Source organism: Podarcis melisellensis, assembly GCF_964234715.1.
Source record: "Podarcis melisellensis genome assembly, chromosome: 16".
Taxonomy (NCBI): Eukaryota; Metazoa; Chordata; class Lepidosauria; order Squamata; family Lacertidae; genus Podarcis; species Podarcis melisellensis.
The window spans coordinates 30,896,208-30,923,061 of NC_138533.1; the positions used below are offsets into that span (position 1 = coordinate 30,896,208).

The following is a 26,854-nucleotide window of genomic DNA, read 5'->3' on the forward strand; positions in this document are numbered from 1 at the left end:
CTGTTTTGGGACTACAACTCCCATCATCCCTAGTTAACAGGACCAGTGGTCAGGGATGATGGGAACTGTAGTCCCAAAACAGCTGGCGGGCGGAGTTTGGGGGTGCCTGGACTAGATGATCCTTGGGGAATCCCTTCCAACTCTAGGATTCTATCCAGAAAGCTCTCTCACATCCACCATCTTTTCCCGCCTGCCTCATGGAAGCCTCCCTTGGCTCCTCCCTCACCCCTCACTCGACCGAGCCGTTTTGGCGTTGTTGTTTTTAAAACCTAACCGCCTTTCGCCTCCTTGCTCCCGCCCCTCCTCCCTTCTCGCGCCTGTCGTGTCTTACGCCGACGGCCGCCGCGCGCAAAAAGCCGGCATTCAGCCAATGGGCAGAAAAGGCGGGAGCCAGAACGCGTCCAGCCCTCGACGGCGATTGGCTGGGAGAGGACCCAGCCAAAAAAAGAAAAAGCCTCGAGGGGAGGGGAGGGAGAGAACGTTTAAAGATGGCGGCCGTGGCAACGAGAAGGCGGTTTCCCTGAGAGGGGGCGGGAGGGAAGGGAAATAAAAGAAGCTCCCGCGACGGAGGAGGAGAAGAAAAAGGAAAAAAAAAAAAGATAACGACGCCGGCGCGGCCCCTTCCTCCTACCCCGGCTGGTTTCTCCCCCCTCACTTTGGCTTTGGAGGTGGGGCGAGGAGAAAGCACAAACGCGAGCCCTCGAGCCAGGAGCGGCAGGGACTACTCCGGGCATGGCCCAGGTGGGTGCCGGGCCTGTGGGCTCCGGCAGGGCGCGGCGAGGAGAGAACGGGGCCTTGGCGCGGCCTGGCCGCCTCAGCTCCGCCGTCCTTGGACGGTAGCGGCGCGCGTGCGAGAGAGCCCCCTCCCGGGCCTAGGCCCTGCGCAGCTACTGGGGGGGGGGGGGAGAAAGCGGTGTTGTGTGTAGGGAGGGGGGGGGGAGATGCGGAATGCTAATGCCTGCGGAGCCCCCGGGCCTTCTTTCTACTCGGCTTGGGCCTCGCGGTTTCGGGAGGAAGCGGAGGCTCCGTGGTTGGTGGCGGAACCTTGTTGATGCGGCTGAGGCGAATTACTTTTTCATTCTCATCCGCCTTTAAACAAAACAAAAAAAAATCCACGTTGAATAGAATTATATGGAAGTGGGTGCTAAATGGGGTTTTTTGGGGGGGTGTCGGGGAGGGAAACCTTAGTAAGACCAGCGCGTGCTACCCCCGATCCTTCAGGATTTGGGTTTTTTTATTTAATAAATAAATATCTTGGATAGCAGGGCGGGATACAAAAGTGAGGCCGAAGATGGCCATACTATTACTTACCACCGTCGTGAAATTATGGGACGGATACACCCAGCCTTCTAAGAACAGTTGTTTATGATAATAGTTTTGGGGATGTAGTGTACTGGCGTGATGACTTGTTGTGCAGGTAGGAGGTAAGAGGTTTAAATTTTTCGGGCTTTTTTAAAAGCACCAAAAAAAATGCCCTGGTCTTGTGGCCTTTGAAAAACTTGCAGGTGCTTTCCTTGGTTAGAGCCAGTTTGGTCTTCAAAGAAAGTGATCAAGGAGGCTTTATTATGCCTTTGATAAGTTGAGATTGATTGAGGAAAGCTTTTGCCACACCATAGAGAACAAAAAGTAGTGCCATAATCTATTTGCTTAATTTATTTATTTAAGTAATGCATATATTCTACTTTCTAAAATTTCTCAAGACAACAATATTAAGAGAAAAGATTAGGAGATATAGCAGTGTTTATCATGGCCCAAGACAGTCTCATTTTTTTTTTAAAAAAAAAGTTTAACAGACTAACACTGCTACCACCCTAGAATCAGGTTTCGTTGTGTTTTTGAAACTTATCTCTAGTAACTGGACTGAGAAAGATACTTGTAAGATCCTGAAGAATGGTTGCTCTGACTTTGTGTGAAGCAGTTTCCTGTTTCCATAGTTTCCTCTGGTCCAGCATCCTGCTTCCAGTTTAATCATCCTCTCTCCCACCCACCCCACATTCATTATTCTATCATTTGTTACCTACTGGATTTTGAAGAAGGGTCAGCCTTCTCTTAAAGGATGGTGGTGAGGAGCTTGTTCTTAGCCCCTTTTTTGCTACATTTTGAAAAGATTTGTACCTTATTCTGTAACACTAGACAGCCCCTACACAGAAAACAGTGTGTGGTGGTTGTGATCTAGCCCCCACCTGATGTTGCATCCTGCATGGTCTATAGTCTACAGAACATCTTATGTAATCTAAGTGCTGTTGTGTTTGGAAGGGAAGAAATTGTTTAACTCAGGCTTGTTAAATTCCAGTAGGGTTACCTGCTTTCATGCCCCAATAAATAAAAGGAAGGAGGGAAACTTTAATCAACTTGATTTTGGTTTGTTGGACTTTTGAAAGTATGGTAGCAGGACCAATTCTTTGTTGTTATTAAGCGCACCATCCTAGAACTTTGCTTGTATTCACAAGTGTTGCCACATGTTAACCATTGTTAAAACTTGGCTTAGCATTTATATGACAGTGTTTATTTAGGTGAGGTGTGGCTCAGCATCACATAAGTGATTCTGCAGTTTCTGCATCATAGTGTGTGTGTTCTACTGGGCAGAGATTTATTTATTTGTTGTATACAGCACCTAACACACTGATGCCTCATAATTGGATAGTAATTGAAAATAATAAACATGGTATATAGTGTTTTATGGGTGTTCAAAGCTCTGATTTCTACAACAGCTTTGCATGGTAGGCTGGTATTAGGGTCATGTTTCATGTTGGGGAGGGGGGAAGCGGGGCTGCCTAAGGTTACATGGCTCAACTTGGCTGAGAACCACTCTGGGCTGAGAAAACCTGTCACCTCTGAAGAGTTTGGAGTATGTATCAGCCAATTAGTTGCTTAGTTTCTCCATTGCAAAACATATATGCCAAAGTCACTTAGTGGAGCATGTTCTTGCAAATGGGAGGCCAGTAGGGACAGAAAATACATTTGGCTTAGCTGCTTTACTATATAATATAGAACTTTGATTTTTATAAGCTATTTTTGTACATTCAGGGATTGCCTGAGTGGATACTGGAAAAATCATTGGGAATATCCATGCGACAGCTGAGAGAGGCTTGAAGTTGTTTGGTCTCTTCTTTTGCTACTAAAGAAATTATGAAGTCTAGGGACTTTCTCTTTCAGACATAGTTATGGGGTGATGACAGCTTGCCTGGGTCTGTGAACCAGTTGTATTTTGTAATTTTCTGGTATCACTTTCACACTATGAACTTTAGTGGATTTTCAGGAACTTAATTAAATATTGGGGGCTCAGGAGCCTAGTTATGTCACCTCTTGCCTCGCACCCTCCCTTGTTGAGTATTCCCTCAGCCTCCTTTCCCCTCTCCTTGGGAGTCCTCTGGGCAGCTGCTGCTGTCGTCCCTGGTCTCTGAACTGCCCCCGCCCCAAAGAGAGGTGCCTCCAAGTGAAACCATTTGACTGTGGAGCTTATAGCCAGGGCTGCTGCAATAAACAGCTGTGCAAGCCTTTGGGAGGCCAAGATGCAGGAGGGCATCAGAGGAGGAAGGGAAGGGGAACAGAGGTAGTGTTGCCTGTGTTACCCCTGACCATCATTCAAGGCACCCAGGGTACTATGGCACACTGGTTGAAACCCACTTACACTATGATTGTGAGCCTAAAATCAGAGGGACTTGTTTCTGAATAGGTAAATGGTACTTGCATGTTAACCTGGTGTATTTGGACTGAGCTATACAGCTGCAAATAAAACGTTTTAAGTGTATTGTAAAGTGCATTATACAATTGTGACACTAGATGGCATGGTGAACTATGGCATATTCAATATATTTTTCAAACTTTTTAAAAAAGCATTTTAACAGGGTTATTTATATGAGTCTAGATTCTTCCCCACGTAATACATTTTTGACAGATATTTCTGTACAGTCGTACCTTGGATCCCGAATGCCCTGCAAGTCAAATGTTTTGGCTCCCGAACGCCGCAAACACTCAAAAGTGAGTGTTCCGGTGTGTGAATGTTACTTGAAATCTGAATGCCTGGTGCTGCTTCCGCGGTTTCCAAACATTTTAGAAGTCAAACGGACTTCTGAAACTGATTTCGTTCGACTTCTGATGTACGACTGTATTTTGTAATTTCGGCACTGTATATGTTTGCTGCAGGAAACATTGCTGGTACAATCATGACGTGTACTTTGCCTAGAAGAATGGAATGATAGAACTGTAGAATTAGAAAGTACCCCAAGGGTAATCCTGCCCAATCTCCCACAATGCAGGAATCTCAGCTAAAGCATCCATGACAAATTGCCACCCAACCTCTGCTTTAAAGCCTCCTCTGAAGGAGGGTCCACAGCCTCCTAAAGGATTCTGTTCTACTGTTGAACAGCTCTTACTGTCAGAAAGTTCTTCCTGATGTTTAGAAGAAAACAAGTTTAGTATTCATGGAAACAGTCATTGTGTTATAACCATCTACCACTCATTTATGGAATTGTGACATCTGCACATCAAAACAGCATTGCTCCTCTTAAGTTTATGTAAGCTGGGTCTTCCTTCCATTTTATACAAACCAGTAGGTTCTCCTATACTCACTTTTTAAAGAAGAAATAGAAGTATTCTTCCAGACTTCCATCCATCTGCATTTATGTACTCTTCCTCCTAATGTGGAAAGTTAAACTCTTGCACCCCCCCCCCGCTTTCCCCCCCGCAAATCTATTAATTCATGGAAGGAGCAATGGGGAGAGGGAGTTGTGTTGAAATTGCATCTCCTATGTAGTGTGTTGGGGCGTGAATGTTTGAAAGTACTGTGTATGGTAGGGCTGGATGATACCAGTTTTTTGCCATTGCAATATATCACCTGCTAAACATTGTGATATATCACAATGTTTGAAATAAGGATGAAGCTATGCAGAGGCATTGGCTAGCTTCACGGTTTCCCCCATATTTTTGCATAGTGTGCGCGCGCACTCCTTATGATTGGTGATAAATTGCCAGGTCAAAAATTATGAAACTGATATCACAATATGGACATCAAACCAGTTCTGGACAGTATATTGATATATCACCCAGCCTTAGTGCATGGAAGTATTTAATTTTCTTTGAAGTTTGAATTGAGCTGATCCAAACAGTTGGGTTTTGTGGGATGTGGGAGTAATTCCTTTATTCCCTGCTGGTAGGATTTTTTTTGGGGGGGGGGGTTATATAGAGGGACTTGGAGAAATCAATTAGCAACAGGTAAGAATTTCCCATCTTATCTCTCCATGGTCACTGCAGTGAAAATAAGTACCATACTTTTCTGTGTATAAGACTAGGGTTTTTTGCTCAAAAATAATGCTCGTGCATTGTGGGGCTGGGTGATTGGTTGAGTCCCCCAAAATAGGGGGTGTCTTATACACGGGGGGTGTTATACACAGAAAAATATGGTATATATGTCTTTAAAATATAATGTACTTGAAAACCTTTGATTTTAATGTAGGTTTTTAAAATGGGCAGTAAAAGGGTGGTTTGCTGTAGAAAATATTTTGGGAGAGGCTCTTTAGGATTAATATCTCCTGTCTTGTGGGTAGGGCACATAGAGATAATTGTGTTTTCTGAATTTCATCCTACGAGTGCAAGAGAAGACCACAGTGCAATAATAATTTTATTCACAGGTTTAATTACTACCAGCTGCGCAAATTGCGCTCTCACACAAACTATTTTATATATTTATATATAATATTAAATAGAGATATATTAGATAGGGATATAGAGATATATATGAAGCCCAGATTAAAAGTGTGGATGTGCAGCTAAAATAACATATCATTTATAGGTAACCTCATTTAGGATTTTATTAAGGAAGCAGTCCCTAAAATATGCCAGCCTCAGATATGTTATTTATGGTGGTCTTAAACTTCTCTAAAGATATCCAGTGAGTGCCTGTTTCAGCTGATTTGAACCCTGCATCATCTTCCTTTTAGCCTGCACTTGTCAATATCTAGTCTTGCAGCACAGATGTATGCATTTGTTGCGTCAAAATGTGTGAGAAAAATAACGTGCAGATTGCTACACAGAAGTGATGTTCATGTATGAGAACCATCTTGTGTAAAGTCATTCTTAAGATTCTGTGACTGTTCATATTGGTGTAACTGTGTGTACATCACTGGAATCATTCCAGTATCCTTGTAGTTATCCTTTATGTTGTCTCTGGGTTTCAGATTTTGTTAATTTAGATAAAGACAATAAACCTAATAATAATAAGGTATTTCTGTCTTACTAGAATTAGCATTTAGTTAATAATAGGTAGTCAAATGTTTCATATGAAAGGAGCTTGCTTTTTTAAAAAACTTGGAATTAAAAATAAAACTGTATTTTCTGTGTGCCAATATTAGCTTTCAATAGCATGTGAGCCAGTAACTGTGTTGTAGTCTGTTCGTTGACTTAAAGAAGAATAGGTACTTTTGCATAGCCCCATTTTAATGCTTTTTAATGCTTCAACTGTTTGTTCAAGTCCACCTGCTTGTTCAGTCACCATAAGCATTATTTTTTAGATTAAACTGCTGTTTGTGTTGCTGTTTAACAGCATGTAAAATTTCTGAATTTTGTGTAGCAGAATTGTCCTTTAGAATTAGAGAGCAATAGAAAGAAAGCTTCTCTGATTATTCTTTTTTTTTCTCTTTGTAGGTTGAAAGAAGAAAAGGACACCTGCATGCGGCCAGTGAAGATGCTCTTTACTTCGACATCAGCTATTTAAGCTGAATGCATTGTGATTTCCAGTAATTGAGACAGTGGTTCTGAAAGCTGTCTACATTAATGAAAAGAACAATGTAGTCAGCTTAATTGAATCATCAGTGTTGCATATTGAATAGAGCATGACAAATCCGATCTTGATGGACTTCTTCATGTTAGGAGTATAGATCAATATACCTTTTATTTAAAGCCTTGTTTTTTTGTAAGTTTTAATTATGGAGAATTATGAAAATGCACCTCCCCTTCCAAAAGAGCCAGCAACAGAAGCGAATGTGGAGAACCATTCTTGTCCCCCACCACTGCCGCCTAATGAACAGCCTCCACCACCTCCCCTGCAAACGTCCAGTGACGCAGAGGTAATGGACGTTGGCTCTGGTGGTGATGGACAGTCAGATACCCCTGCTGGGGACGCGCACACTGTCGGCAGAATACTACTTCTCACAAAGGGATCGTCATTCTACAAAAGTCGTCTTATCGTAGATCCTAATAGTGACCAAAGCCCAAGAACTGCTCGTCATGCGCCGTCAGTTAGAAAGTTCACCCCTGATCTTAAGTTGCTTAAAGATGTAAAGATTAGTGTTAGCTTTACAGAGAGCTGCAAAAGTAAAGACAGAAAAGTTCTGTACACTGGAGCTGAGCATGGTTATGAAGCAGATACAGATTTAGGTATTAATAATGTTAATGGGGGTGTGCATGCTTGTCCTCTGGGTGGGGGTAGTAATGGTCAAGCTACACGAGTAGCTGGTGAAAATGATGACAAAAAGGAGGATGAAAATGATGTAGATCAGGAAAAGCGAGTTGAGTATGCAGTTCTGGATGATTTAGAAGATTTTACAGAAAATTTGATGGAAATAGATGAAGAAGGAGGGTTTACGTCTAAAGCAATCGTTCAGAGAGACAAAGTGGATGAAGAAACCTTAAGCTATTCTTACGAGGTAAGTAAATTCTGTTTCTAATTTCAAACATTTCTCCAGGTTTTATATAATAACTAAAAGGTCTCTGTACCAAGTAATATTCTGATTATAACAAATGCTTAAATTTGGGAGTGGTGTTAAGAGCTGCTTAACTGTATGAAATATACATTTAGACAGTACTGAGAATGGATATGTTGTGATTTGTTTTGTTTTTTTGTTTCAGTATGAAGGCTGTGAGCTTTGTTATTCTAGAGAATGCTAAGAAAGCGTCAAGTTACTAATAATTTACTTAAAACATGACACTTGAATTCTTAGTTGGCTTATGATGGGGATTGGATTTTGTGGATCCCTATACAAATCATTCTTGCTTTGACTTCAGTATTGTCTGAGGAGGAGAATAGGTATAGGGGCATGGTATATCACAATGTGTTTTTCAGGATGAATTTGATAATGATGTGGATGCTTTGCTGGAAGAAGGCCTTTCTGTTCCTAAGAAAAGGAGAATTGATGAGAAATATGCAGGGGAGAGTGACCATCAATCTGATGGAGAGACAACTGTGCAGCCAATGATGACCAAAATAAAAACAGTTCTTAAAAGTAAGCTATTTACATTATGTATAACTATAGATGTGTTTACTATGTACTCTTTTTTGCAGTAATATTTTTGAGGTAATGGTCTGAACATACTCACAATATATAAGTTATATTAGTCCAAAAGCAGTCCATCGGCCAGGTCTTGTGGCCTCCTTGATATCAGCCTTCTTTTTTCTTTCTGAAGCAGGTAGCAGAACCAGGAAGTTCCTGGTTGGCCACCATAGATGATAAGAAATACTGAGTTGTAGGCTCCTCTGGGCCAGCCCAATACATTTTGGCACCTGAGACAAACCACAAAATGCCCCCCCACCAGGGAAGAAGGGGTGTGAAGAGCCACGTCAGGAATAAGGGGAGAATAAAGATCTGTATCGGGAGCAATGGTGGAAGGAAACTAGTAGCAGCACCTATTTGCCCAGTGGCTACTGTAGCTGCTGAGGTGGTAACAGATCTGGCTTCCAAAGAGTGTACTACAGCTGTCACTGCCATTGGTGCAGTGGCAGCAGTGGGCAATGCATTCCTTGGGAGTTGGATCTACTGCCCCTGTGGATCCTGCCCCCTGAGGCAGTCACTTCATCTTGCCTCATGGGTGGGCTGGCCCCGAGGCTCACACAGGCTGCGTAACCCAGGTAGATTGGGATCTCTGGATGATCAGCAGTAGATTGGCAAGGGTTTCTGAGTCTCAATTGCTGAACAGTATCAACTGCAATGTGACCCGACCCCCCCCCCCAGTGTCCCATTAGACTGATGAAACAAGGAAAGCTTGGAGTGCCAAAAGTACATTTCTGTGTGGAAGAATGATGAACTCTGCTTGGTTCTGGTACTTAAAACCATTTACTCAGCAGCTGCTTAGAGACATCACACACTCTTAAATCTAAGTGTGCGTCTTTTGGATCTAGCTCTTCTTTGATCTTGAGGCTCTATTAAAATCCAAAGTAGATCCCGCAAGCCTTAAGTCTGCTCTACCCTGTCATAGACATTTATTGTATACAGTGGTGCCTCGCAAGACGAAATTAATTTGTTCCGCAAGTCTTTTCGTCTTGCGAGTTTTTCGTCTTGCGAAGCACGGTTTCCCATAGGAATGCATTAAAAATCAATTAATGCGTTCCTATGGAAACCGAACCGCCTTCAGACCAGGTCTGGGGACAGTCTGTCCCCCGACCTCTTCTGAAGGCTGGCGGGGGCGAAAGTCTTTGCTTCCCCCCCCCCGCCTGCCTTCCCGGGACAGTCCCGGGGGCTTTTAAAATGTTGGCGGGCGGCAGCGAAGCTTTCGCTGCCGCCCGCCAGCATTTTAAGATTGCCCACGGACAGCGGAAGACTTTTCCGCTGTCGGGGCGATCTTAAAATGCTGGCGGGCGACAGGGAAGGCTTCGCTGCCGCCCGCCAGCATTTTAAAAGCCCCAGTCCCGGGGGCTTTTAAAATGCTGGCGGGCGGCAGGGAAGGCTTCGCTGCCGCCCGCCAGCATTTTAAGATCGCCCAGGGACAGCGGAAAAGTCCTTCGCTGTCCCTGGGCGATCTTAAAATGCTGGCGGGCGGCAGCGCTGCCGCCCGCCAGCATTTTAAAATCGCCCCAGAACAGCGGAGGAATTCTCAGGACCTCTTCCGAAGGCGGGCAGGGGGCAAAAGTCTTTGCTCCCCCCGCCTGCCTTCAAAAGCCGTCCGGGATAGCGGGAAGCGCTTCCCTGCTATCCCGGACCGCTTTTAAAATGCTGGCGGTGGGGAGCAAAGCCTTTTGCCCCCGCCGGCCTTCCTGGACCTCTTCTGAAGTCCGGAGGGGGAGAAAAGGCTTTGCTCCCCACCGCCAGCATTTAAAAAAAGGTCCCCGAGATTTCCCTATGGGATTTCGTCTTGCGGGTTTTTCGTCTTGCGAGGCATTCGTCTTGCGGGGCACCACTGTACTAGTGTTGCGGAATCCTAAAGGAGAATATTTTAGATAGATGTTGAATGTGAGGTTTGTGAAGGTAAACTCTGAACACCTTCATTAGAGTTCTTCGAGGGGTACTGGACTTGTAGAGAATATGCAGTTTTTATTCTTGGTAGGACCAGTATCTCAGAGGAAAAATAACATCTCATTAAAATGCCACACAGGTTTTGCAGGCTGGTGGTAATTGGCAGCCCAATTAAATTGCATGTATACTTGGAAATAAGTCTTGCTTTGTTCTAGGGTAGTTTCTGTCAAATAAGTGTGCTCAGGATTGCAGCCTAAATCACAAGCTGGTTGTGATGTGGAAAAGAGTATTAAATATTTTGCCTTTTGCTTGATTTTTAAAAAAAAATGCACATGGCTTCTCTTGAAGTTAATAAATTACAATAAAGATGGAACATTTTCAGTCCTTTCTGATGCCACAAAAAGGGGGCAAGTGCATATTCCTAGGGATTTGCATTCCCTGCTCTTTTTCTGATGAAAAAGGAGAGGTACCAAAAGAGGCCTGCAATAAATATATTGAACAGCGGTCAGTATTTGTAAGAAATCAATCTTTCAGTGTGATAGCACCCACTGCCATACTTTAGGGAAGTCTACCCATGTTTAAATCTGGCTTTCAGTTCATCATCAATTTTAATTATTTTTTGGAAGGTTTTAAGTCAGCTTTCCAAATTGTGTGACAACATGTTAGTGTGTCGGCTGCAGTGTGTAGGTGTGTTACGTGAATGCTCCCTGTGCTGCTGAGGGGTTAGTTTAACCTCCAGTTTGCTAGTAAATCTGAATTACTTGTCATGAAATGATGCATGTCTAAAAAATGTGTCACCAACACAAAAAGTTGGGAAAACTCTGCTTTAAGTAGTTGTTTTGCTGTTTTTTACTGATAATTTAATCATTTTGTTCTTTTTGTAAACAGCTTGTAAGGGTTTTAAAAAGTTGATATGGTGCAGCAAACAAGTTGCAGCTTGAATAATACGGAGGATGAGAGAGAGAGAGAAAACAATATATTCATAATTACTTCCATTTTGCTTTCATGTGCAACTTGCTGTTCAAAATACTGTTTCACCCTGGAAAGCAAATTGCTAACTTTGTGTACAGGTTGGAAGTAAATGCAATCTGACTACTTCAAAATATTACCAGGATGTATGGGGCATCGATTGAATGTCATTGTGGGCCTTCAAAAACAGGGAGCCCCTTCACAGCCTTGCTATTAACTAGGGGTTGGGAGAGGTGGCAGCAGCTTTTACTCTCCTCTTGGTTGATCATTTACACTGATATATTTCTTTGATATATAACTTTCAGACTACTTGTGTATCCTTCCAACCACTTTTGTTGTGATAAAACATCTTGTGCATTGAGCAGTTTCTCCTTTTTTCTGAAGGTCGTGGCCGTCCACCTACAGAGCCCTTGCCTGATGGATGGATCATGACATTCCATAACTCTGGCATTCCTGTATATCTGCACCGAGAATCCAGAGTTGTCACCTGGTCCAGACCTTACTTCTTAGGAACAGGAAGCATAAGGGTATGGGACAGACTTCAGTAAATTTGGTCATTTAGAGAAATTAGATTTTGAATATATCTGTAGCCTGTTGTTGTGATTATTGTATTGTTGACAAAATGTCACTGAATATAGTTGCCTAAAGACCTACTTTGGTTTTACTTGCTGGTTCAGTTTATGTTTCTAAAAATGTGCTGTGTTTCTAAGAATTAGCTTCCACAGTAGCTTGGGAAACCAAGTTAAATATGAAGGTATCTGAATAATATGTAGATTGCATGGGGAAACATTGCCTCTTTTAATGCCATTTGTATAAATATATTTTAGAATTTTACTAGGCTGTATCTAAGTCATAATTGGAAACATACAGCAAATTCAACAATGTTATAAAATTTTGTATTTTCACAATCATATCATGCTGTTGCTTCATTATCTTCATTTATTAAACTGGGCATTTTATAGGAGCAATGCAGTTCCAGTGGATTGCACTTACATTCACATGGTACTCTGGTAATAACTGAATAACTGCATTAACAAATAAAATAATAAATTCAGCATGACTTTGCATAGCTCCAAAGTGCAATTCCCTTTTGTTCACATGCATACAACTTCCATTCAGATGTTGAAGGAAATAAATGGTTGACATGCTGTGGCTGGCTCTATAAAGCATAAAATAGCTTTTCGACAACATCGTCAATTTTCTTGAAAATGCTCACCTAGCAAATCTCTACAAAGTTCTCAGGATCTTCAGGCTTTGCTGGTGTATGATAGGGGAGGCATATAGCAAACTTTGAACCCTACTGGAAGATGTTAGATCTGGGTTTTTAGATTTGCTCTCATAATTTTAACTTTAAAATTTTATATTTGCAGAAACATGATCCCCCGTTGAGTAGCATTCCATGTTTGCATTATAAGAAAATGAAGGAAAATGAGGAAAGGGAACAAAGTAATGACATCACCCCAAATGGGGAAGTATCGCCTATAAAACTCATGGATAAGTCTTTAGAATTTGACTGCCAAACAGAGGAGCCGGACTCCACTGCTGCTGATTCTGGGACTTTAGATGAGAAAGACCCACCCGGGGGAGATGCAGCACAAGGAGCCTTAGGTCAAGTTAAGGCCAAGGTTGAGGTGTGCAAAGATGAATCAGTAGGTAAGTGTCAAAAATGTTGATTTCTTGAGTGATAAGAATCTAACTCAAGCATGTAGGCTTCCTTGTGGATACTATGGCACTTGGCTTACAGATGTAGAACTTGCGAACGCAGAGGGCTGCAAGCCTAGGAGATTTCTGTACAAACCCATTGTTGTTGTTGTTTAGTCGTTTAGTCGTGTCTGACTCTTCGTGACCCCATGGACCAGAGCACGCCAGGCACTCCTGTCTTCCACTGCCTCCTGCAGTTTGGTCAGACTCATGTTTGTAGCTTCAAGAGCACTGTCCAACCATCTTGTCCTCTGTCGTCCCCTTCTTCTTGTGCCCTCCATCTTTCCCAACATCAGGGTCTTTTCCAGGGAGTCTTCTCTTCTCATGAGGTGGCCAAAGTATTGGAGCCTCAGCTTCAGGATCTGGCCTTCCAGTGAGCACTCAGGGCCGATTTCCTTAAGAATGGAGAGGTTTGATCTTCTTGCAGTCCATGGGACTCTCTAGAGTCTCCTCCAGCACCATAATTCAAAAGCATCAATTCTTTGGCGATCAGCCTTCTTTATGGTCCAGTTCTCACTTCCATACATCACTACTGGGAAAACCATAGCTTTTACTATACGGACCTTTGTTGGCCAGGTGATGTCTCTGTTTTCTAAGATGCTGTCTAGGTTTGTCATTGCTTTTCTCCCAAGGAGCAGGCGTCTTTTAATTTCGTGACTGCTGTCACCATCTGCAGTGATCATGGAGCCCAAGAAAGTAAAATCTCTCACTGCCTCCATTTCTTCCCCTTCTATTTGCCAGGAGGTGATGTGACCAGTTTTTTTGATGTTGAGCTTCAGACCAGATTTTGCGCTCTCCTCTTTCACCCTCAATAAAAGGTTCTTTAATTCCTCCTCACTTTCTGCCATCAAGGTTGTGTCATCTGCAGCAGCCTTTCGCATGATGAATTCTGCATATGTTAAATAAGCAGGGAGACAATATACAGCCTTGCCGTACTCCTTTCCCAATTTTGAACCAATCAGTTGTTCCATATCCAGTTCTAACTGTAGCTTCTTGTCCCACATAGAGATTTCTTAGGAGACAGATGAGGTGATCAGGCACTCCCATTTCTTTAAGAACTTGCCATAGTTTGCTGTGGTCGACACAGTCAAAGGCTTTTGCATAGTTAATGAAGCAGAAGTACCGTATTTTTCGCTCCATAGGACGCACTTTTTCCCCTCCAAAAATGAAGGGGAAATGTGTGTGCGTCCTATGGTGCGAATGCAGGCTTTCGCTGAAGGCTGGAGAGCGAGAGGCATCGGTGCGCACCGACCCCTCTCGCTCTCCAGGCTTCAGGAAGCTATCCGCAAGCCTTGCAAGCCCGGCGGGAGTTCCCGCGGGCTCACAAGGCTTGCGGGCAGCAGCCTGCAGCCCCAGCGAGTGTCTGCAAGCCTTGCGCGCCTGGCGGGAGGTCCCGCTGAGTGCACGAGGCTTGGGGCGGCAGCCTGCCGCCCGAAGCACGCGGAGCCCTCTGGAGGACTCCCCGTGCTTCGGGCGAGTGTCTGCAAGCCTTGCGCGCCCGGCGGGAGCTCCCGTCGGGCGCGCGAGGCTTGGGGCGGCACCTTGCCGCCCGAAGCACGCGGAGCCCTCTGGAGGACTCCCCGTGCTTCGGACGAGGGTCTGCAAGCCTTGCGCGCCCGGCAGAAGCTCCCGTCGGGCGCGCGAGGCTTGGGGCGGCACCTTGCCGCCCGAAGCACGCGGAGCCCTCTGGAGGACTCCCCGTGCTTCGGACGAGGGTCTGCAAGCCTTGCGCGCCCGGCAGAAGCTCCCGCCGGGCGTGCGAGGCTTGGGGCGGCAGCTTGCCGCCCAAAGCACGCGGAGCCCTCCGGAGGGCTCCCCGTACTTCGGGCGAGTGTCTGCAAGCCTTGCGCGCCCCGCGGTAGGTCCCACCAGGCGCGCAAGGCTTGGGGCGGCAGCTTGCCGCCCGAAGCACGCGGAGCCCTTCCAGAGGGCTCCCCGTACTTCGGGCGAGTGTCTGCAAGCCTTGCGCGCCCGGCGGGAGGTCCTGCCGGGCGCGTGAGGCTTGGGGCGGCAGCCTGCGAAGGAGAGGGGCTGCGCAGAGAGAGAGAGAAGACGCAGCGCCCCTTCAGCAACGCGCCTGTCCAGCGAAGCCGGAGGAGGAACAAAAGGGTCTCCTTCTGTTCCTTCTCCAGGTTCGCTGAAGGGCGATGCCCCTTCTCCCTCTCTGCGCAGCACCTCTCCTGTGAAGCCGCATCAGTCCCTTCTCCCACCTCCCAGAAAAGCCAGGAGTTTAAAGGAGTTGCGCGGCTTCTGCTGGTTTTGCGGGAGGTGGGTGAATCCCCACACCTCCCAGTAAAGCCAGGAAAGCCCTGCGCAGCGTCTCCCGGCAAGGAGAGGCTGCACGGGGCTATGGAGTCTTTAGCCCCACGCAGCCTCTCCCAGGAGGGAGAGGCTGCACGGGGCTAAAGGGGAACCCAAAACAACGAGCGGGATCCATCCCGCTTGCTGCTTTGGCTTGCTCCATAGCTGCGCGCAACCCCTCTGGCAAGGAGAGGCTGCACGGTGCTATGGAGTCTTTAGCCCCATGCAGCCTCTCCCAGGAGGGTGAGGCTGCACGGGGCTAAAGGGGAACCCAAAACAGCGAGCGGGATCCATCCCGCTTGCTGCTTTGGCTTGCTCCATAGCTGCGCGCAACCCCTCCAGCAAGGAGAGGCTGCACGGGGCTATGGAGTCTTTAGCCCCACGCAGCCTCTCCCGGGAGGGAAAGGCTGCACGGGGCTAAAGGGGAAGCCAAAACAGCAAGCGGGATCCATCCCGCTTGCTGCTTTGGCTTGCTCCATAGCCGCGCGCAACCCCTCCGGCAGGGAGAGGTTGTGCGTAGCCTGTACGCTGCTCTTTGGGGCTGGGGGGATTTTTTTCTTGATTCCCCCCTAAAAACTGGGTGCGCCCTATGGTCCGGTGCGCCCTATGGTGCGAAAAATACGGTAGATGTCTTTCTGGAACTCTCTAGCTTTCTCCATAATCCAGTGCATGTTTGCAATTTGGTCTCTGGTTCCTCTGCCCCTTCGAAATCCAGTTTGCAATACAGTAAATGCTAATTCGGTATTCCATTTCTCTTTCAATTTGTAATGAAATGCTGTTGCTGTTTGTGTGTTTTAATTGTAGCATAGCTGGGACGTGCCAGCCATCAAAACTAGGGGTTGCTAACCTTTTGAGGCCTGTGGGCACACTTGCAAACTGGGGACATTTGAGTGGGCACACTTGCACACAGCAGCAGAATGCTTCTTTTGAGCTTAACCATTTTGTCACTGTCTTTGTAATGTAAAGGTGGTAGTTTTAATTGACCATGGGGATTGAATACTTTTCCTAGATCTTGAAGATTTTAGACACTATCTTGAAAAGCGTTTTGATTTTGAACAAGTAACTGTAAAGAAATTCAGAACCTGGGCAGAGAGACGACAGTTCAATCGTGAGATGAAGAGGAAACAAGCAGAATCTGAGCGACCCATTTTACCAGCCAATCAAAAACTTATTACTTTGTCTGTGCAAGATGCACCCACAAAAAAAGGTAAGCCGTTTTATGTATGTTAACTTTTTCCATTAGACGAGTGCTTAGTTTTTGTCTGAGTTGGATTAGTACTGGAAGTAACAAAATGCATGTGTAAAAATGATTCTAGCTTCCCTGCAGAACAGGTTGCTTGCAATCACCTGGTTCCTCTTTAAATATGAAAATTTGGGTTTGGTTTGCATACCCCAAAATGGTCAGGGCAACAGGTTCTAATAGGGCTCAATTGATGATTTCCCTGCCTTTCATAAAACTGACTTTCTTGCCAAAAAACTTTTTTTGAATGCTTATAGAAGTCTTGTCTTGATTTCAAGCTATGACAGTATTAAAACTGCTTGTCTTCATTACAGATAATTGCTTTTGGATATGGTAATCTTTTGTTTTAGAAGGACTTGGGACATAATACTTTCCTTGTTTGATTGTGCAGCGACCAATTTGTTGTAAGACCATGTGAGGAGAGGTACAGAAGTAGTGAAGCCATGCTATCTGACTTACACTTTATGGAAGCTTTCCCAAGTACTTCTGTAGCTTGAACCTAATTCTGTACTTGGCAAGTGTAGAATGGTCTAACTGAAATACTTTGCTTTGTGGAGCAGGAAGTGATGGAAACTGAATGGGAAGGGCCAGAGCTCTATTGCAGAACATCTGCTTTGTATGCATAAGGTCTCTGGTTCAATCTTGAGCATCTCCAGGAAGGGGTGGTAGAGGCATGTCTGAAACCTTGCCAAGCTGCTATCAATCGGTGTAGACCAGTGTTTCCCAACCATGGGTTTCCAGATCACAGTTCCCATCATCCCTGACCGCTGGTCTTGCTAGCTAGGGATGTTGGGACCTGTAGTCCAAAAACAACTGGAGACCCAAGTTTGGGAAATGCTGGTATAGACAGTACTGAGCTCTGACTTTATAAGCAGCTTCCTATAAGCAGATCATTGAACGTGAAATAGAATATGTCCAGTTATTGTCATTGGAATTGGCTATTGGAGATATTCTATATATCTTCTCCAAAATGAACACTCTGAAATTAAGGAGCGAGTGCACACATACCCAGCCAATGACTCTGCATGTGATAGACATGTGTCTCCTTTCCCCCCTCACACATAAAGTATTGTGTAATGTGGGTGTTTCAGTTATAGAGGCATGTCCAAGTGATTCTTGCACTTTGAGAAATGTTATGTTGGGGAGGAGTAGAAGAGGGTATGTACCTGCCCCTCTTTCAGGCAAACTGAGTAGTATATGAACTTGTCTAAGCTGAATTAGAATATTGATTTTACTTTTTGCTTTATGATCAGGAGCTCCTAATCTATATGTTGTGCTGTTGGTAGTAAAATCCTTAAAGGCATTTGTAAAATGTTTCTCTTAATAGAGTTTGTTATTAATCCCAATGGGAAGTCTGAAGTTTGCATCCTTCATGAATATATGCAACGAGTCCTAAAGGTTCGACCTGTTTACAATTTCTTTGAATGTGGTAAGTCTTCACTATAGTATTTTTTGTAGGACAACAGTTACTTGCAGTGTCTGGGCTGTACATGATCTAAGCTTGAGCCAAATATTCCAGGAAAATAAACAGTATAGGCATTGATAGGATGCGCACTGCATCTAGAATAACATAAATTAAGAAGTGTCCCTTGTTGGTTTTGAAGGAAAAACTGACTCATTGTAATGTGCAGATTCCTAGTTTTGTCATTCAAAATGTCAGTCACCAACAAATGGAAATCAAAGTCTTAAGATTGACCAGCTAATGTGGAATCTTAGAACTACTAAATTAAGAGTTGCATATTGATAGCACTTGTACAACCTTTTTAGATTACATCTTAGAACTTTAACATAGCATCTGAGGACTGTGTTAGCATTTCAGAAACTTCTTTTTTAGTAGTTATGTCACAAACAGATGACATAAGGAAATTGTCGTTTTTATTCTGTAAACCTGTGATGAAAGCAGCCTGTTTGCATTATTTGGTCAAAATCACTTTTGTTTATCTTACACAAAGAGAATTGGTAGTTCTCAGACATCCTAAATCATGTAGGTTTAGGATTTGTTTAGAATATGGTGGCTTCCCATTTTATCTCCTTTTTAAAGAGAACCCAAGTGAGCCTTTTGGAGCCTCGGTTATTATTGATGGAGTGACTTATGGGGCAGGTACAGCAAGCAGCAAGAAACTTGCGAAGAATAAAGCTGGTAATGTAAACATATTTAAATATCATATATTGAATGTGTGTTTGATAGCCAGTACCAATAAGGTTGCAATCCAAAGAGTGTATGCATTTCAGCTCTACTGTCGCAAAATGGGCTTTACTCTGTAGTAAATACATGCAGGTTTAGGGTGTATGTACCTTTTAATACATGGGTAGCTAACCTTTTCAGTCATCCAGGGGCTGCATGTTGTAATGGGCATTTAAGTGGGCATGATTAATTTTGTTTTTTAAAAAATGCAGTCGGGAAGGGGGACCAAAAAAGCTTTGGGCTTCATACATCACAGTGGGGAGCCAGTTTTTTAAAAAATTAAAAATTACTATTTTTTAAAAATGACAGGTTGGAGAGGATATGGAAGTCATGGGTTAGCAATCCCTTCTTTAATGGATAATATTGAGTACAACGTTCTTGAACGATTTAAGAAACAATTATAGTACTAGTTCTACAATGTATGGATTAAATAGATTTAGAAGAACTCCTTTAACCTTTTAAACAGGTGAAGCAAAGGATGGTGGCTCATGAGGAAAGATGCAGCCTTGGGGCTGCAGTACAGTATTACTTCTCATATTTTTAAGCTGGTGAGATTCAAGCAGTCTCTAACAATGAGCAGGACTGCAGTCTTGGAGCCCTGATGTAATGTATGGAGAGTTCATAGCCTCGGAGCATGGTGGATTGAGCCTGTGGTATTTAATATTGATTCTGTAAATGCTGTATAAACACATCCTGTGCTTATCACACAAGTTGATTGTAAAATAGAAGTCTTTTTTCTACTGTAAAAACAGTTGGAAATTTGTTTTTGGTTCATCGACATTTGTCAGAAATGTAATTTTGTGCAATACGCGATTATGGCAAGACCCTAACCCTTTCATTATCTTCCATAGCCCGAGCTACACTGGAAATCCTCATTCCTGATTTTGTTAAACAGACCTCTGAGGAAAAGCCCAAAGATAGTGAGGAACTAGAGGTATGGACTTTACAATGCGATCCTGTGCATCTTAACATGGAACTAAATCCCATTGAATTCAGTGGGAATTGCTTCCCAGTGTGTGTAGGATTGCAAGTTTAATGGAATGTGATACATTATTGTTGTTTTTTGTGGTGGTGTATTTTTATCTTGAGGGACGCCGGTGGTGCTGTGGTTTAAACCACTGAGCCTAGGGCTTGCCGATCGGAAGGTCGGCAATTTGAATCCCCGCAACGGGGTGAGCTCCCATTGCTCGGTCCCAGCTCCTGCCAACCTAGCAGTTCGAAAGCACGCCAGTGCAAGTAGATAAATAGGTACCGCTGCGGCGGGAAGGTAAACGGCATTTCCGTGCACTGCTCTGGTTCGCCAGAAGCGGCTTAGTCATGCTGCCCACCATGACCTGGACAAACTGTCTGTGGACAAACATCAGCTCCCTTGGCTAGTAAAGAGAGATGAGCGCTGCATCCCCAGAGTCGTTCACAACTGGACTTAACTGTCAGGGGTCCTTTACCTTTACCTTTTAATTTTTAGCTTAACCCACACAGTAGCATTTTGCAGTTCTTTTAATAATTAGTTGCATTATCTTACATTGTAGACTGTATGAAAGTGCTTTGAGGATAAAGTTTCAAAAAGTTTTACACTGACACTTTTGAAATAGTGGATTATATGAAGTGCTCATCATTTAAGAGTAGACCTATTGAAATCAAGTTACTCAAAGTTTATTTAAATGAGTATGACTTAGTTGGAAATATCCCAGTTTCACTAGTAGTCAAATATTTTTTAAACTGGTGATTAACATTTTCCAACACATAAGTTCATAGATTCATGAGTATAGCTGTTCAGACATGCTAAAATCAGATTGCAATCCTATACACACCTGAGGGCAAGTTCAATTGATTTCAGTAAGGGCTTAACTTTGGAGTAGACATACATAGGATAGCAATGTCATATGATAACCTATTTCCAGTGTCTTAAAATGTAACAGTATGTGTCTGCTGTTGAATTGTCATGGTTTGGAATATTTACAACCAGTCCAATAAAATTATTTCTAAATAAAGCTTAGAATTTGTTTTAAATATAATATTTAAATCACACTGAATACGTTTTATTGAATTTTTGCTCCAGTCGTTCTTTGCTCTTCAGAAGAGTTAAGATGTTTGTGCAGCATATAATATTAATACAACATTTTTTGTCTTGTTAAATGTAAGCCAGATATAAATGCTAAATCAGATCTACATCAACCTTAGGACAGTGGGAAATGTTCAGACTGAAAGTCTTCCAGAAATACTCAACAATGAACCTAGATATTTTCCTGGACTATCTAGAATAGGGGGGAAAGTGGGTAATATGAAATTTCATTGAACTTGTCAAAATTTTGAAGCTGAAATGATCTGCTTAATAAGCTGAAATAGGAGTGAGTCTTGCACATCACTGCTTATTTCCTTCTTTCTTAGCAAATTGCAGTTATGCATGGAAGTCTTCAGTTGAACATTTACCAGTTCCGATTAAATGGGAATCTACAGTTACCAATTTTAGAACAAGGCTGGATCTTAGCAGCTTTTTGGAGCTAGTTTATGAGCTGATGTTTTCCAAATCTGGTAGCAATAGTTTTCTGGTTCAGATGAAATGGGAGATTATGGTTAATTGAAGAGTTCCTGGCTTATTGTGCTGGGCTGAGGCAGCAGGTTGACAGAAGACTTGGGCATTTTCTTGGCTTATTCATCTGAGATAAGATTGTCTGACTGCTGTGTGTGACTTGTAATAAACTGATTATGACAGTCATTTCCCCCTCTTTCCAAATATTACTATCTTTTAAGGCTAGGCTTATATGTATTTAGGGTTTTTTCCAGCCTTTACTCATAGTCTTCCAACACTGTATTAATCTTTGTTTTAGGCTTCCTTAAAATGGAGTATGTGGCCAGCATAATTATCTTGCTAACTAAAGTGAAGCCAAAGCAAAATAAAGTAGTGGTATTCTTATATAGTGAAACATTTATTTCCCAATGAATTCATTTAAGGCTGCACAAAATGGCAATAAATAATAAACTTTGATGGCACAGTGCTATGCAGAGTGTTCTGCTTAGTACTGCAGCTCCATCCTTCAGGCATAAACTTTAAAGTCAAGGCTCAGAATTCCTTTTTGCCATTGAAGTAATGATGATCTACCAATTTTGTTGCAGTATTTTAACCATATCAGTATTGAGGACTCACGGGTATACGAACTGACCAGTAAAGCTGGACTATTGTCTCCATATCAAATCCTTCATGAGTGCCTTAAAAGGTAAGGTTGGGTACTGCTAATGTGTTCAGTAGAATTACGGATATCCCAGTGTACATTCAAATCTCCTGAGCAGTTGTGAGGGGTGTGTGTGCTTTTTACTAATTAAAATTATGTTCTGTTTTTTGTTAATGTTACAATGGCACAAACAATTCATGCTTGAATTCATGCTTACAGACAGTCCCCTAACCTGTGACAGCTATTCATCAACAGTAGTGGGACCATGGGACCATCTGATGGGAAACATGAGCCTAGAAGTCAGCACAAACTCTCATGCCAGCTATACATTTGCTATACTTTTCAGTAATAGTGCTCACAAAGCAGATGTAAAGTTTGACGCTGAACCCAAACAATTTAGCTTGCCCTCTCAAATGCAGGCATGTTTAATTGTTTGTTTTGGCATGATACTTCCAAATTACGCACTTTAGACACATTAAAATGGAAGGGAATTCAGCATATTAATTCCCCCAGTGAAATCTTGAGAAATGCAAATATGCTTAACTTTGGCAATATTTTTGTGGGTTTTTTTAAGATGTTAAAGAAACATTCATTTTTGACCGGTTGTTTGTTTTGCACAAAAGCAATATTCAATATTAGGAGCATGTGTAGAATGTTGGGTAGAAAACAGGATTTGTTGGTTAGATAGAAATAAAAATAATTTTTCATTAGCCAGATCTCTTACTTTTGAAACTTTGTTAGCCACATGTGGTATAAGTAGAGATTGTGGTTTGGTATGCTAACACCATTTCATCTCTGTAAGAAACCATGGAATGGGTGACACATCCATCAAGTTTGAAGTGATTCCTGGTAAAAATCAGAAGAGTGAATATGTCATGACATGTGGGAAGCACACCGTGCGTGGCTGGTGTAAGTATGATGGCTGGTTTGAAAGCCTTTGAGATGAATATTCCTCTTCATTCTCTGCTTGATTGTGTAGCATTTGTTTCTAATTTTCCTGATCTTTGTGCTTTACCTGTGTTCTTGTATACACCAGTCTCACGGCCTTGACACCACTGTTACTTAAGATAGGAATTTGGATCTAGATATTAAGTATTTAGGAACTACACCTGGGAATTTCATGGCATTGTGAGACTGAAATGCTCTTCCTGAGATACGGGACTTGTATATTGGAAATACACAAATGTTAGGAATAGAAAAGGCATCTTGTTGTGAAATGTTGCCAGGATTAGATGACGTTTCCATACACACACCCCTTTTTAAGGGGTTTGTATTTTTTATCTTTCTGGATTGGATCAGTTTAAATCAGCTTGGAGAGCTAATGGGGGTCCCCTATGGGCCAGAAGCATGACTCTTGCTATTGAGGAGTCATGCCTTCAATGTAGTGGGCCAAGTTCTATAGAACTTGTTCCCATTAAGCACAGTCCCTATTAGGTTTCAAATGCCGGGTTAAAATGGTTTTATTTCAGGAGATCTTTGCACTAATGAATGCAGTTTTAATGTTTCTATTTCTGATGTTTTAAATTCAATTTCATTCTGACTAAGCTGCTTTGAGATATATAGCAGAAAAGTATAAATTTCTTAAATAGAGAGATAAATAATTATACTTAGGTTCTGTGGAAATTGGTATGAAAAGTCATGTCTTGGGTTGCAGTTATTTAAATGGGAGCTGATTGCAGCTTAGTGTGGACCTAATTGACTTTCCATAATGATTATGAACCAATTACTACAAATGATTTTAAAAAGCTCTGATGTGGACCTGTTTTTCCTCCCAAAATTTTGTTTCGTGGCGATTATGCAGGCAAAAACAAGAGAGTTGGGAAACAGTTGGCATCTCAGAAAATCCTTCAGCTGCTTCATCCGCATGTGAAAAACTGGGGGTCCTTATTGCGCATGTATGGGAGAGAGAGCAGTAAGATGGTTAAGCAGGTAAGTTATGTATGCTTTGCTCTGTTAACTTTCTGAATCGTTTTTTGTCTTATTAAAGCTATGCAATACTTAAATTCAATTCCTCATAATGATGCTATTTAAATGCCATGGTTGCAAACTCCTTAACATTGGGAATGCTGTGTTGCAAACATGCTGACGTGATCCATAAGTTGAGTTTATGCAGCAAAGACCCACGAGGGAGTGCAAATGCTTACACTGAGCAATAATCTGGGAGCACATGCATACACCAACCCAGAAAGGGTTCCTCACATGAGCTGCTGCAACAGTTAGTGTCCTGACATTCTTAAAGTTTTAGGCACAGCTTGGCAGGCTGAATAGATCAGGAGGAAGAGCCCTTACAGCATTACCTGTGTGCAAGAGAACTGGTGCAACTTGAGGGATACCATACTTCCATCCTGTTGCCATTTATTTATGAAAATATTTTCATCCTACAAAATGAAAGTACAAAAGCTCCAGGGTGGTTTCTTTTCCCATATTTATCCATTTACTTAATATATAAGCAAACCACCACAAGGTGGCTTACAATAAAACAGCTAAAACCACAAAACAATTGTGAAATATAATTAACAATAGATAAAAGCATATACAGGGGCTGGGACGGGGGGGAGGAATCAGCAATGTGTGCCAGAATAAAAAGTCTTCAGAGAATTAGAGGTTACAAGAAAGGGGGCCCAAGTGAAGTTACCAGGGGAGGGGATTCCACAACACTGGGGCCATCATTGCAAAAACCCTGTCCCTAGCGCTCGCCAATTTGGTCAGCCTTAGTAGTAAACATATATTATAAAAATAACCTTCCTCTTGAAGATGAAAATGGGAGCTCTTTCTTTAGTCTTTCTGATACTTTGTGATACAGGAGACGTCTGATAAAAGTGTGATAGAGCTTCAGCAGTATGCCAAAAAGAACAAGCCAAATCTGCACATCCTGAACAAGTTACAGGAAGAAATGAAGAAGTTGGCCCAAGAAAGGGTAAGTGCATGATTACTAATTTTAAAATTTGTTCAATTCTGAGAACATGCATATGAAAGCTGTGTTATATTTCTTGACAGTTTGACTTCATACGCATTGCAGAAATTTAAAGTTAAATTTTGAAAGAACTAGTTTTTATTCTTCTCTGATGCTTTTTCAGTTAACAAATTCCTTACTGTTCAAACAAAGGTCACTATGGTTATCTAGGATGCAAACACTTTGAAATATCTCCTGTGTTGTGACTGTTTATAATCTTGCTGTGATGACTTCTTCATGACTGGTCTTTGTTCTTGCATGGAAATGTGGCTGTCACAGGGGGTTGGCATGTCAGTTTTCCCTTACGGCCCATCAGTATAAACAACTTGCTTAGACTATTGCTCTTTCTTTTTCTAATCTTTGTAATTCAGTTCTCTGTTAGCAAGTATTCTGTAGGCATAGGTTGATTGCTGTTAAGCACTAAAAGAAAATCTTCCCCCACCAAATCAGGGGTTAAGTGTGAAAGGGGAGTTGCCACATTTTCATCTGTGATCAATTTCAGTTGCCCTTTGCAAAAGGGAACATAGAGACTTGCACTAAAAAGTAGCCTTTGTGTCCTGCATTTTCACAATATAGATGCTAATCTCTTCCTTCTAGTAATTAGGGTGCCATGGGGCTAAAAGTAGAAAATTCTGGTTTTTGATCTGTTGAAATGTTTTCAAAATGTTGACACCATCTATGCGTACAAGTTTGTTTATAATTATGGTTGACTTCTTATATCTTTAAGGAGGAAACTCGAAAGAAACCCAAGATGACAATTGTCGAATCTGCTCAACCTGGCAGCGAGCCTCTGTGTACTGTTGATGTGTGATCAGAAAGAATAATTGGGGAGCAATAAAACATGTGAAGAAAGCTAATCCCCCCACCCAATTTAATTAATAATTGGTTTGCTTCAGAATGCAAAATAATGTAACAATCCAAGCTGCTTCAAATATGCATTGTTCTTTTGCATAATCAGGGCAATAGTACTGAACTTTTTAGGGTTGTTTTTTTTAAAAAAAACCTCTGAGATATACATTTATACAAGACAGCAAAAATCTGTGTGGGTCAATGTATAGAAGTGGGCAGAAAAGCATGTTCACACAGGATAAGCTGAAGCAAGCACTCCCCCATCCCTTTTGAAACTATTATGCTGTCTTGAATGGATATGTTTAAGGATTAATCCAGAATGTCTATGTAAAGAGTGGAGTGAATGTATAATATAGGAATACAGCTGTACACACTCTCGTATGAACATGCTGACAACTGTTTTCTCAAAAAGAGCTTTGTTGCATTTCAGCACAAAATAATATGCACTGATAAGACACTTTTGACAACTACATTGAAGAAAAGTGGAAAGCAATGTTCCTTAATGCCATTAAGATTAGGCCAGTGCTGCTTGTTTTTGAATTTTGGCAGGCATAATAATTTTAATATCCTGGTACAGTGGTCTTTAGACAGTAAGAATGGCACCTGCAGTGTTGAGCACCAGTGTGTCTCTGTTTTCAAAATTGCTGGCTATATTTACTTAAAATGTTAAAAAAAAAAGATAGGGAAACATAGGAAAAACCATAATAGTTTACATAAAAGACAACTGGAAAGGAGTATATAGCTTCTAATTATTTTTACCATAATTAATTACAGGTGATTGGGAGTGGATGACTAAGCACCAGTGCTCTGCAGCCTCTTCTTATTCTGGTCTTGAGAAAGTCCTCCACAGTTAATTAGAATGAACTAAGAGTGAGCAGGGATGGTGCTCAGTAATTTGCATTTCCTTCTATTTTTAAGACCCCACTTGAAAACAGTTTGAAAATATACTGACAGTTCTAACAATTAAAATAGAGATTTAATTGCATCTCCCTTTATGGTATATATATTTTTATTTAATGCAGCTAGATCTAATTGATACTTTAATCTCATGCACCCTATTACCTTTAAACAAACATGAAAAACCCTTTCCTTTGTGGATTGACTAATGGCAGTCATGAAAATCACTGGAAGCATTCTTCACTGGAAGAGTTTTAACATTTTCAAAAAAAGTTGTCACTGGCTTTGTTTTATTAAATGTTTAGCATTTGCAGAGTAGTTTCTGCATGGAAACTATTAGAATGTAAATTGGGGTACATCAGAGGACTTTAATAAGATCTTCTGCATAAGTTGTATTGAGTTGAAATAAAGAATATGAATATGCAA

General features: G+C 42.2%; 1 protein-coding gene across 1 annotated transcript; it reads left to right on the forward strand.

Annotated features, from left to right (window-relative positions):
• Positions 1–526: 526 nt before the first annotated feature.
• DGCR8 (DGCR8 microprocessor complex subunit) lies at positions 527–26,854 on the forward strand. Its single transcript, XM_081893327.1, has 14 exons — positions 527–741; positions 6,643–7,643; positions 8,060–8,219; positions 11,517–11,659; positions 12,503–12,785; positions 16,144–16,341; positions 17,702–17,803; positions 18,416–18,514; positions 19,411–19,493; positions 21,674–21,774; positions 22,532–22,638; positions 23,531–23,658; positions 24,533–24,646; positions 25,410–26,854. Exons 2-14 carry the CDS (start codon positions 6,924–6,926, stop codon positions 25,491–25,493), a joined length of 2,322 nt encoding a protein of 773 aa, XP_081749453.1. The 5' UTR covers positions 527–741; positions 6,643–6,923; the 3' UTR covers positions 25,494–26,854.

Excerpts from the sequence above, each read along its gene's own strand:
- DGCR8 (XM_081893327.1), top strand. The coding sequence starts at position 6,924 with ATGGAGAATTATGAAAATGCACCTCCCCTTCCAAAAGAGCCAGCAACA. Across the intron at positions 7,644-8,059 it reads CCTTAAGCTATTCTTACGAG|GATGAATTTGATAATGATGT; the intron begins GTAAGTAAATTC and ends TGTGTTTTTCAG. Across the intron at positions 17,804-18,415 it reads TTACAATTTCTTTGAATGTG|AGAACCCAAGTGAGCCTTTT; the intron begins GTAAGTCTTCAC and ends TCCTTTTTAAAG.